Below are 12977 nucleotides of genomic sequence, written 5' to 3'. Positions count from 1 at the left end.
TTCCTCCAGGAGAAAATAGCTTTACTGTCATGAGTCTGAAATTATCTAGCCCTCTTTTCCCCCTTTGAAATAGTGGCTTTTAAACTGGACTTTTAATAATGCACAGTTTCTTAACAATGGAGCCTTACACTATAGCAGAAATGGGGTCTATGCCGCTGTGTCTCAGAAACATAGAAATGCAGAGAAAGATATCCTTCAGCTGGCGAAAGCAGGACACAGAAAAAGTCATGTCCGTGTAATGGGAAGAAATAGATTTCTTAACTATGTAAATTACTGTTTCTGTGTCTAATTGGAAGGTGATGCCCAGGTAATTCAGAACTACATCTGTTGGATAGAATGCATTTTGTGATTCATCTATGCACATGGCCACCTTCATGTGGCCAAGTTTAGTGTTGGGCTGAGTTAGGATCTTTGAGCATATACTAATGAGTCCACATTTAGGAGCAACCTGGAAGTGTGCAAGGCCATCCGAAACTGACACGAAGCCATGCATGGAGACAGCGAAGAGTCAGCTGGTAGAGTTGTGAACTTTTCATGAATGAACATTAACACACGCAACAGTCGAGCCACTCACTACGGCTGGCTCATTCCCATGAAACACAGCCCCTTGTTCCGAAAAGGATCTCATCCTTCAAGCCTGAATTTAAAATGCTCCCTTCTTTGGTGAGGACTTCTGACATTCTCCCAGGAAACACAATTGTCCCTTCTCTGGGACCTCTATCAAGGCGCTTACCTTATTGTCTAGTCCTCATGTGTTTGCTGGTTGTTTCCCGGAGGGAGGAAGAGGTGGCCTTGTTTCCTTTCACCTTTGTATGTCCAGGCTTGGGGCGCCTGGGTGGCTCAGTCAGTTAAGCGTCTGCCTTCAGCTCAGGTCATGATCCCAGCGTCCTGGGATCGAGCCCTGCATCGGGCTCCCTGCTCAGCGAAGAGTCTGCTTCTCCCTCTCTCCCTTTCTCTCTTTTACTTTCTTTCAAATAAATAAACAAATAATCTGTATGTCCAGGCTTCTCACTTCTTTGGCCCTAAAAAAAATTATTTGCTGAATGAATGCACCAAAAATTATCTTAAAACTGGTTATCAAAAGCACTTCGAAGCAGATCATAAGGTGGTAGAACAGCTGTTTTAAGTTGCATAAATATTGAGAAATACATGGCAGGAGTAAAAATTTCTTGGGATGAAAATAGGAAGATGTATTTTGGGGTACTTATGTCTTTTAGAACCATTTGTAGAGATCATTCCAAGTTTTCAGTTGAAAATCCCTTCATCTTCTAAGACTTTGTAAGCTGGATCATTGCCAAGAGTATCTTTCATGGCTGAGCTCTAAACTGGTGGAAAATAGGATTTATGAATTCTGAGTGTGCTGGGGCCACTTATATTGCTCTTCTCAAGGATTACAGTTTTTAAATGTTTACATGTAGTTAGCATTAAATGTCTGCTTTCCCCTGGGCAAAGAGATGACTGTATAATGGGACAATATGCTTAATGATGAGGAAAGAGGACGGACGAGAGTTTGGTAATGGGTCAGATCCTCCTGAGGAAGGAAGCTGCTGATGTCTGCACATTCTTGGTTCGCAGAGGAGGTGCTCCTCTAGGCCACCGCTAACCCATTTGTGGGCAATTTTTCATTTGTGTCTCCTTTCCTATCATCCTTACCGCTTAACTCTCACTACGTGGAAAGTGGCCTACTCACATTTGAAATATCCAGGACTTCTGAAACGTGCACTTCCTTGGGTGGACCCCCATTTGCCCTCAGCACGGTTCAGAAATGACTCACTTGGGTCCTGAATTTTGCCTTAATCAGTTAATCTGCTTTCCAGGATTTTTCTTTCCGAGGCATTAACCTTTCATCTCACTGTGCTGCGAGCATCGAACAGGTAGCAAGAAAACCTGCCTTTCCCAGCGATAGTTCAACTGTTTTTGATAGGCGGTAGGACAGCTTTATAGCTAATCGATACAAGAGCAGGTAGCAGAAGGGATTAGGAAACAATGGGAATTGTGCTTGCGTGACTTAGAATTAGTCATACTTTTCTTTAGAAACGTCTTTTTCTTTCCCCTCTGAAAACAACAGCTAACATCTTCCGAAGTCTACCCCCGAAGTTTTTCAGGGCAGGAAAGAAAAAGAGTGTAAGACAAATGGAAACTCCAGCAATGCATTCACGTAGGCACCCGTGTGCAGAACCTACTCCAGTAAATACGACCAGAGCCCGCGCAGTGTGATCTTTTTTCAGCTAACGTTGGTCCAGTTATAACCTTAGCATATCTGAACCTAAAAGGAAGAGCTCCGTTTATTCTTTTAAGCCAACCTACTTCAGGCTGCCGGTGGCTTTTGGCCAATGCAGGGACATTTGATGGGCACTCACACCAGGTAAAGCCCATTCGGGCGCTCCTGCTTCTGGGTGGCCCTTTTGTCTCTCAGCCCAGAACCTGTCGAGCCCAGCTCTGGAACTATTCCAGCGTCCCCTAGAATGTAAGGTGATTCTCTGCATACTGATCATGTGTGTTCCCTTTTGTCACAGGAGGACTGTGCCCGGGGTCCAACGATCCTTGCATGGAGAAGCCATGTCCAGGGGACATGCAGTGTGTCGGTTATGAAGCCAGCAGGAGACCCTACCTCTGCCAGTGTCCACCAGGGAAGCTTGGAGAGTGCTCAGGTGCAGAGGGGGTGGAATTATGCGGGTCTAAATTCATATTCCTGAAGCACTTGCCCTTGGGTAAATGACTGTGCCCTAGCTCTTCTGAAAGGCATTTCTGTCTGCATGCCACATTTACCTTCAGGATGGACCACAGCTAACATCTGCCCTCACATGTACTTGGGATTCATTATAGCTTCAGCCTGTGCTCAGGAAACCCATAATGACCGTGGACTCCTTATATAACAGGAAGACCACAACATGTGTTTTCAGTGGTGTCGCACGGATGTTAAGAGTGTAAAATGGAAAATAGAAGGCCATTGGTTAGGCAGAGGAGTCACGAGTATCCGTGGCATGGCCTTTGATGGTCAGGGGGCGGCACAACCCGGAGCCACAAAACAGAGCTCACCAGAAGGTACAGCTGAGCCAGTCCAGTTGACCTTCCATAGGGTAAACCCAAGCCTAGAGCACCAAGCGAGCAGACTCTCTGCTGGAGATGGATATGCGCTGCATGTCTCACCTCTGTGTCCTAAAGGGAAAAAAAAAGAGAAAGAAACCCATTTATGTTATTTCGATCCAAATGATCCTGTTTCTGATCTCCCTCAATTGCAGAATATGATTCACATATTCCCTATCACATCTAAACTCTAGAAGGAGTATTCATTTTTGGTACCAATAGACCTCTCTTTTTGGTAAAGGATGTATTTAAAATACAGGTACACTGATACCCTTCTTGGAATCCAAGAAATATTTATGAAGTGGTGATTATAACAGCAATTATAGGGAGAACACAAAACAATGAGGTCTGCTATATGCAAGGCACTTTGCTAAGCATTGGGTTCTAGAAATTCAGCCTCTGTGAAGAGAAGCACTGTTCTCAAACATGGAAGCCAAAGCTCTTTCATAGGTGATTTTAAGAACAGAGCTGCCCGTGAAGTGAAGAGATCCCCGGCATACTTGCCTTTGCAGTCATCTAGGGCTTAGAGTTGAAAGATACTTAGGCTGGCCCTCCCCCTACACACACCCTGTGCACACAGCAGCTGGGTCTGTAGGGGTGACAACAAAGCCAGCAAGTCTCCTGACTTCAGATGTCACTTTCTGCCCATCTCCCTTCTCTTTTCTATGTAGAAAACTTGTGATTGTCCATGAGTTTCATCCACTGGATGTATTTTCACACTAGCCACCTGTTGCCCCAGCAAGACAGCTTTTCAGCATCATTTTGCTCGTTAGAACATAAAGTTGGAGTCAGTACAAAAGATGGTGAACTCAAAATGGGGTGATGTGGGTAGGATTGTGGATGCTGGAAAGGCAAGCCTTGAAATTCATGGTCAAAAAGTAGAATTGCGACAACACATGAGCAAGATATGAACTTACTTCTTTCAACATTAGTGCAAATGACATCAGTTGGCTATTTGGCATGAAGAGACTCGGGGAAGGTGGCTACTCTTTGCAAATGGCTTTCTCTCTCCTTTGTTTCATGGAGTGGCAAGTGTTTGAGTGTCTAAGTGACTGGTGGTGGGCAGGAAGGGTGTATCCGTTAACAGTGCTCATTTTAGAAAGTGGGCATTGAGACTCTAAGAAAATTCAGGTTATAGAATTTACCAAGTTTCCCTTGGCATGAGACCACTGAGATTTTTTGGTATCTGATGAATTAATATTCCTTTCACTTCGGAATTAGAGTGTGGCCTGAAGTGGAGAGAACCCGTTTTTAATCAAAAGCGGCTTCTCCTCAATGCCTTCATTAACTTCCCACGGTCTTTCATCAACTGGCTTGGTGGGTTGTTGGGTGATGTCATGTGTCCCTGACCATTTCTGGATGTTCCTAGTATATCTGTCTTCTCCTAATGGCCTTTTCAGGGCACACTTCTCTCAGCTTTGCTGGAAACAGTTACATCAAATACCGCCTGTCTGAAAATAGCAAAGAAGAGGACTTCCGGCTAGCTCTGCGTCTGCGAACCCTGCAAAGCAACGGGATTGTAATGTACACCAGAGCAAATCCCTGCATAATTCTGAAGGTAATTAAAATGGGTTATCTTTTCCTGCAGTCAGTTTTCATGTTAATATTTTGGCTCTCAGACTGGGGCCTGAAGCCTTTTTTGTCTTTTAAGTTCAGAAGACCGGAAACTGGCTTGAGGGCAAAGACGAGCGGCCACATTTCCTTTTATACGTTCCGCTTCAGAATGGGCTCTTCGGATACTGGGACATCTCTCTCTAGAGTGGGTTCAAGGGCTGCCCTCCTTGGAGCTGTAATCATGCAACAGTTCATTAGAATGCACTTCCTAATGAATTCCACGGCAGGGGTGGTCCTTTAAAAAGATTGGCTGTGTCCTCTTCTCCCACGCGGGCCTAGCCCCACTGACCCCTGAAGGTGACTTCTGTTCTTACTCGGGGAGGAAGTTGGAGATCTAGGGTAGAGGAGACTCCATATGTCCTGTCGTGGCCCCTAGTCGCCCACTTGTGCAATCGCTGCCAGCCTCAGAAAGGCTCCGAAGCAGCCGGATCTCCTGGAGTGCAAGTCTATTTGTATGCGCCTCAGAGCTCCTGGCGCCTTCGTGAAACCAACAACACGAATACTAATGGCTTTATGCACCTCATTTGTTTTTTCTTATAAAATTAATATGATACATTTATTATATACGATCAGCGCCATCTGATCAAGGAGAGAACAGAGATTCAGAAAGGTCAAGTTCGTTACCCGGGGTGGGCCAGCTCACAAGCGCCCAGGCCTGGATCTGCATTCCAGTCTCTCTGGCTGCATTCTGCTGTTCTTCATGCTCTCGCCCGGCTCTCAGTCTTGCTGCTACCATCATTTCATCAAAAGTCACATTCTGGGCATCTGTCGACCCAAGGAAGCCTTCCAGCACAGGAGGACAAAGACGGAGATGTTTAATCTGATTCTGTTCTCCCATTCCCGCAAGATTCCTGTACTAGCCCGTTGTAAGTGCGTTCAGAGGCAGATGCAGTCTGACCCATAGGAAGTGCCCATACGAGTGGAAATGGCTGGCAATTTTTTCCTTCCTAGGGTTCCATCACTGGGCTTAATGGGGATCATGGTGGGCCTTTAGAGCTTCTGTCCTTTGATTGTTTGATAGGTCACATCCAAGTTGATGAGGTGCTCCAGGCTTTCATCCTGGAGGGAGAAAAGGATGTAGGACATTAAATGCCCCTGGCTTCTATCACACAGACTTTTACGCACCTGCTTCTGGAATTGCCAGGCACCACATGGTGGCCAGAGGGAGCGAGCAGGCAGTTGGGGTTTAAAACTTTCGTGGGGACTCGCCTGCTACCTCCGCTCATTCAACTCAGAGAATCATTTCAGCTCTGGGAAAGAAAACAGGAGAAGCTCTGGAGGCAGTTTTAGCAAACAGCGAATTCAAATTAGATATTCGTGGTAGAAGAAGACACAGGCAAAGACCTAAGTCCTGTCTTTCTAACCTCCTGGCCCCTGAAGCCACCTGCCTTGGGTGGCTTCTTTCTAAATAGCCGTGAGAGGTGGGGTTTTGTATACTCGCTGGGGAAGGGCTCTGGCCCTTCCGAGCTGCCAGCTCCCGGGGCTCAGCTGAAATGTCACCGACCTCCCTCTCCTCCTTCAAGCTCTAACAGGACCGCTGGTTTGCAGACCTTCCTTATGAGGCAAACACTTTCTACTAGCAAATCTCTTCTTTAGCATTAAATCTGAGAGAGAACAAAACTACTGGGCCTGAATGGCCAGATCCTAAAACTGGAGCTTGTCATTTGACACTTTCCTGGCAAAGGTCTAAAATGCGCAGGTCCCTGGGGATGGGAAGGAAGAATAATTAAACCTTTTAGGCGGCTCTGGCTCCTAAGGTATATTGTATTTCATGAAACAAGCGTGTTTCTGAAAGTTGTGTAAATTGAATCTCTGTAAATGGAATTCTAATAAACGGTGGACGGTCCCTATTTGAAGGAACCCTTCCATTAATCCCTTTGTGATGTGGATAATCACCCCCAGTCTGTCTGTTTGGTACGTTTGCTGTTCATATGTTGAGTTTGCCTAAAGCAGACCACAGCTGTACGGAACTATAGCGGATATTCTCCTACGGTCGCCAGGAATATCCACTTAGGGGATTTGAATCTGTTTGCTTAACATTCTCAGCCTCGTGCAAGACTTTTCACTGGCTTTAGGTACAGTATGTGCCTTGTACTCAGGTTCACGACTAGACTGAAACGCTTTGTTTAAGTTGCACCTCCTGGTTGTTTAGATTTTCCCAGTTAGAGCACGTTCTCTAAAAAGTATTGAGAAAATCAATAGGGGTGAAAGGCACCCCTTGAAGACAGTTGAAGAATTGCTTGGGACCTCAAGGATTGCAAATGCTCAGGGACAAGGAGCACCACTGTTTCTTAGCAGCAGTGAAGGTGCTCATTCTCCTGCTGACCACTGACACCCTGTCTTCTTCCAGAAGAGATTCCAGGCTTACCATAAACACCAAAATGCAGTAAGATCAGAATACCAGTAAGATGAAAATAGAAGGTTAAGACCCAACCAATGAAGTGGGGAGAGGAAGAAGAGCATCATTAAAAAATCTAGACCAAGGGTTGCTGTATCAGTTGAACACAAACCATGACTCTGAATTTTCAGGCAGCCAAAACAAGAATAAAAATGGTGGGATAGGTTCTCTGGCTCTTCTCAAACCTGTAAAAGAAACCTGTCAGATCACCAGGAGAGATTTATAACTTTTTCCCTCTGTCCGTCTTTCAGGTCCAATATTATGGTGAAAGCACAAGAAGTCCTTGCTTGTTAATCTAGAAATGTCATTATTTCATGTTGGGGGGAAGTTATAGATGACACATGGCTTCATTTCGATGATTCTGAGACACAGCTAACTTAAAACCCCAGGAATAAAAGGAAGATGGTCAGGGAAAGCCCATTTGGTTTATAAAACAGCCCACTTGGAGTAGCCGGATCGTTCCAACATAGAAAAGCAACAAGGAAGCCCCCACGGGATTCCAGAGTTTCAAGGATCTGTGTAAGAGTACCACTGAGAAGTGAGTTAACCGATAATAATTGTAGGATGATAATAATAAGATACCTAAGAGTTTACAAAGTACTTTACAAAATACATGCATGTATTTTTATACTCTCCTGTGCCTAGATAGGAGTGCATCCTTTTTTGCCTGTGAGGAAACAGGTTCAGAGAGAATGGGTGGGTTTGCCCAAACATAACTAGTAAGTAGTGGATCTGGCCCTCTGACCAGGGCAAGCAGGTCAGGAGTACTATAGGTGTTATAAAAAGAAGAGTTTTAGAGGGCTGGGATGATCAGTTATTTATTTATTTATATAAGGTGTTTTGTGTTTTTTTGGTTTTTTTTATGTTCAATTAGCCAGCATATAGTACATCATTAGTTTTTGAGGTCGTGTTCAACGATTCATTAGTTGCATATAACACCCAGTGCTCATCACCACACGTGCCCTCCTTAATACCCATCACCCCGTTACCCCATCCCCCCACCCCCCTCCCTTCTGTAACCCTCAGTTTGTTTCCCAGGGTCCAGAGTCTCTCATGGTTTGTCTCCCTCTCCGATTTCTTCCCATTCAGTTTTCCCTCCCTTCCCCTGTGGTCCTCCACACTATTCCTTAAGTTCCACATATGAGTGAAACCATATGATAAGGTATCTTTTTTAAGATTTTAGAGAGCAAGAGAACACGAGTGAGGGTAGGGGCAGAGGGAGAGGGAGAAGCAGGCTCCCCACTGAGCAGGGAGCCTGACGCGGAACTGGATCCCAGGACCCTGGGATCATGACCTGAGCCGAAGGCAGACCCTTAACCAACTGAGCCAGCCGGGCGCCCTTAAGGCATATTTTTTGAGCCAGATAACCATTGACGGCAGCCTTGAAAACAGGTTTTCAAAAAGTTCCTTTACACAGAATAGTTCATAACCCTCTTACAAGTTTTGGGGCGTTGGTGCATTTGCTAGAGCCACAAACCAAGGATCTGAAGCAGTAAGACTTTGTGCCATCATTTCTACTTTTTCACTCAAAATCCTACTTTCCTACAAGATGACTTCTTACAGCTCTGATATCTTGTCTTCCAAGCCCCAAGCCACTCAAGATCCGGGTTAAAGCCCATCACTGATTTAAGACAAAACTGAGGACTTAAATACCTCGTGATGTTAGAGCCCTGCTCTCAGAATTATGCATTTCATTGAACAAATTGCCTACCTGCCTCCCCCAACCCAGCACGTAATTTCAGATCATTGCTGCAGACTTTTTCTTTTTTTTTTTTTTTTAACAGTTTGATGCACAGCAGAATTTCTATTAAAATAGTTTGCCTCTGACTTGAGAAAGCATTGTCCTCTTAAAAGAGAGATCCTTTCAAACTGGGTCTACCCTATTCTGGAGACAGAGAAAAACTAAATATGATCAGAACATGAGTTTCCAGTGTGAACAGACTCAGGCATGGAACTATTCTCTTCTCTCCCCAGCATAATATGCTTGTGACATAGGAAAAGATTAACTTTTGCAAAGTTGCCTCTGACAGCAGCACTCTGGTGTGTCACCTAAACAAGGCTCATCATTCCAAACTCCTAGAATTTTGAGGGCACAAATCACTTTTGTTTTCCAAAGGCACCGGGCTTCCTACTCATTCAGCAGGTTGCTGCTCTTACTTTTCTCAACAGAAAAGCAAACTGAACTGTACTCGCTGTTACTGTGGGATCATTTTATGTCCTTAGTTACAGAACTTTGATGTACCTGAGTACATTAGAGCTACATCGGTTCTCCCGATGAATTTGCAATTTGGTTATTAGCCCAAGAGGTAGGGAGTGGGCTTGGAGAAGGAAATGGACCGAGGAATCTATTAATTGACTACATCCTTTTATAAAACCTTCGATGAGTCACACCCTCACCGCCAGATCTTCCTTGCTAGTCTGGGGACACCGCTTTGTAGCCACAGAGCATAACAGCAGATGGACTGTGCTGGAGGAAGGAAGTCCCCAAAGTCGCATTTGATCATTTTATTACTTACACTGAAATAAAAATATGGATATTACCCAGGAGTTTTTCCTGAACAAGTCTGCTGGTATGATTTATAATATCCATTCAGTCCATTTTGTGGAACCAAGACACTGACCAAGGCAGTAGCATAGATCATATAAGAAAGCTCTCTGAAAAAAACATAAATATTTGCCTCCTGTCTCTTTACATGTATACACTTGCATTTCAGAGTGGAGTATGTATGTACCGCGTACAAGGTAGCTAACCATTCTGCAGTGGACACAGGCTCCTCGGAAAATGAGCCATAGCAATGATCTCTGCTCGCCATGTAAGGGGTCCCAAGCCCAGAGAGGTCAGCCAGTTCTCTCCAGGTCGCCTGGGTGGGACACAACAAAGCCTGAGTTAAAGTCCTCTTTCGTATGTTCCCAGGGCTCTGCCTGGTTCACACAGCCCCCTGCCTTCCATGTACGCATGCTCCCATGGCATAACTTTATATGCAGGAAGAGAAGGTGCTAGAGAATCCACAGAGGCAGAAACGAGAGTCCCTAAGAATTAGTTGTCTGTGGAACATACTGAAGCATAGGGAGAGAAATGCATCATTCGTGAGAATGAGTGATACTGTGAAAAATCCCTATCAGGCTGTCCTAAAGCAAACGCATGTTGGAAAGAGTGGGTCTGTCTGTTTCTGTGAATTCGTTTGGCATGTATACCCGCTTCGTTCTTAGAGTTCTAGAAGGTCTGCCTTCCTTCCCTTCCCCTTCCCTCTCTCCACAAGTTTGTGTTCTCTGCCCAGGTTCTGGTACAGGACTACCAATGTCAGCAGATCCTAAATGAAGGCCTGCTGCCCTTGCATGACTCAGATGCCGGCCCCCACAAGACCCCTTTGCTGGGTCATACAAAAAGGCCAGCAGAGTACCTTTTGTTTCACAGTCTCTGGCTGCCAATCCTTTCATGGCCCAGTATCGGTTTGTTGGCAGGACCGGGGTCCAGCATCATTCCCTGGATCCTCAAGCCACCTTGCGTTTCTGAGAAATGCAGAGGAGGGTGGACCCCAGGGGATTCAAAGGCCAGCCTGTCTCCTCAGCAAGAGTTGAACCTGGGTCTCTGTGAAGGACCAGTCCCTGGCCAACAGATCCTGGCTAGCCACTCACCCAACAGCACACACTTTCTGAGTTTAGTGTCCCCCTGCGGTTCATTAGCCTCTCGGAACGGACTTGGATGCCCTCCCCTCGGATGCCCTGCTCAGTGCAATCAAAGCAGACAGGTCTCTGTTGTAGCTGATCCTAGACGGGGGGCTGGGAGCATCTACAAGGCGGGAACAGTTACCCAGAAAATCCCAGATGTCATTAAAGATACATAACTATATTCTAAGCAAATGGCCAAGCCCTGAGCGCTTTGTGGGATGATCGTAACCTAAATGATGAGCAGCCATCCTAAAGAACCACTTTAGGAATATGCTAGTGTTTAATATAGAAGGGTTTTAAAACCTTACCTATATATGAAGCTGGAAGTAAAAGATCTTTTATTTCTGCCTGGCCTCTTTCTCTCCCTTTTAGCACACTCACAGACTTACTTGTGGGGTACATATGTATTTCTGTGCTTGTCTGATTTATGGCCATCTCCACTTACCCCCCCCCCCCCGCCAAAACACAAGACCCCCGAGGTCAGAGATAGTAACTTTTTGCTCACAGTGGTTTCCGTAGCACCTAGAACACTGCTTAGCACATAGTAGATGTTCAATAAATATTTGTAAATAAATACTGAGTTCACAGAAATCATTCCTGTGGTAGTAATAATGAAGAAGGGTGCAGAGAATGAACAGACCGCTAAACGAGATATTGCTGTGACCTTTCAAAGGGCGAAGATCCAAGGAATAGGAACATTCTTAAATATAACTGTGGATCTGTACAGCTGTGCTGGTGTTACTAATTACAAGATTTGGGACATTTCAGGCATGCATTTGCAGGGCACATAATGGGGAGAGATCAAACCACCCCAGACTTAGGACTGGCTCAAAAGCAACCTCCATCCTAGAGGCTTCCCGTGCACAGGGTGGGAACAGGGAGTCCGGGTGTATGTTGCCACATGCATACTGAAAAGCGCTCCGGTGCTGGTTCCCCACACAGATCGTGGACGGCAAGCTGTGGTTCCAGCTGGACTGCGGCAATGGCCCAGGGATCTTGGGCATCTCCGGCCGCGCCGTCAACGATGGGAGCTGGCACTCGGTCTTCCTGGAGCTCAACCGCAATTTCACGAGCCTGTCCCTGGACGACAGCTACGTGGAGCGGCGCCGGGCACCCCTCTACTTCCAGACGCTGAGCACGGAGAGCACCATCTACTTCGGGGCGCTGGTGCAGGCGGATAACATCCGCAGCCTAACGGACACGCAGGTCACGCAGGTGCTGAGCGGCTTCCAGGGCTGCCTGGACTCGGTGGTGCTGAACAACAACGAGCTCCCGCTGCAGAACAAGCGCAGCAGCTTCGCCGAGGTGGTGGGCCTGACCGAGCTGAAGCTGGGCTGCGTGCTCTACCCCGACGCCTGCGAGCGCAGCCCGTGTCAGCACGGGGGCAGCTGCGCCGGCCTGCCCTCCGGGGGTGAGTGCACCGCGCCCAGGCACCTGCCGGGCAGGGGTGGGAGGTGGAGGGGCTGGATCAACCTGCGAGGGACTGGCTTTTACAAGCCTCACCCACTCGAGTGCTCTCGCTGGGAGGCGTAGTTGCCCCAGATGCTAGCCGGGCTTCCTACTCCCCTTTAGGAAGGTCTGGTAGCTTGAGGAGTGTCCAGTTTCACTAGTTCTTTCACAGCAAGCCACCGGCGCAGGGCGGTGACCTCAGGAGTCCAGAGATGCTGTCACAGCGGCCCCCTCCCCTGTCCCCCCCCACACCCTTCCAGGCCTGGGGAGGAATAGGACCCCCTTTTAGGTATCTGCCCTCTTGAGCCACCTGTGTGTCACCGCAGAATTGGCGGCAGTCTGAATCATGACTTCCCCACACAATCCTTTGTCACACATCATGTAACTTCACTAGAAGCTAAAGGGAGGGGAGAGTTGAACCCACCACTCCAGAAATGGAAATACAGTGGAGATGCTTTGCAGCATGCTTTTAAAATGTACGCATTAAGAATAAATCTAGTGACAATTCTATAAAGGGGTAGAGGGTCAGGAATAAAGAGAGGGCAATTTACATGAAATCTCAGGACAGATGAATGGTCAATGAGGGCACGATGCTCTATGCAAATAAATCTTTTCCCCAAGCATATATCATGAAGAAAGAAAGGAAGGAAAGAAGGACGGAAGGAAGGAAGGAAGGAAGGAAGGAAGGAAGGAAGGAAGGAAGGAAGGAAAGAGAAAGAAAGAAAGAAAGAAAGAAAGAAAGAAAGAAAGAAAGAAAGAA

General features: G+C 46.5%; 1 protein-coding gene across 7 annotated transcripts in view; it reads left to right on the top strand.

Annotated features, from left to right (window-relative positions):
* FAT3 (FAT atypical cadherin 3) overlaps nt 1-12977 on the top strand; it is a 660968-nt gene that overhangs the window by 619305 nt on the left and 28686 nt on the right. For all 7 annotated transcript variants that reach the window (XM_032426340.1, XM_032426344.1, XM_032426342.1 and 4 more), the window contains 3 exons: nt 2517-2651; nt 4488-4645; nt 11711-12179. In XM_032426340.1, the coding sequence (XP_032282231.1) occupies nt 2517-2651; nt 4488-4645; nt 11711-12179 (762 nt within the window). The remainder of the gene's footprint in view (nt 1-2516; nt 2652-4487; nt 4646-11710; nt 12180-12977) is intronic.

Source organism: Phoca vitulina, unplaced genomic scaffold (assembly GCF_004348235.1).
Source record: "Phoca vitulina isolate PV1807 unplaced genomic scaffold, GSC_HSeal_1.0 scaffold34, whole genome shotgun sequence".
Taxonomy (NCBI): Eukaryota; Metazoa; Chordata; class Mammalia; order Carnivora; family Phocidae; genus Phoca; species Phoca vitulina.
The sequence above is the reverse complement of the archived record's forward strand: the minus strand, read 5'-3'. Positions and strand labels throughout refer to the sequence as shown.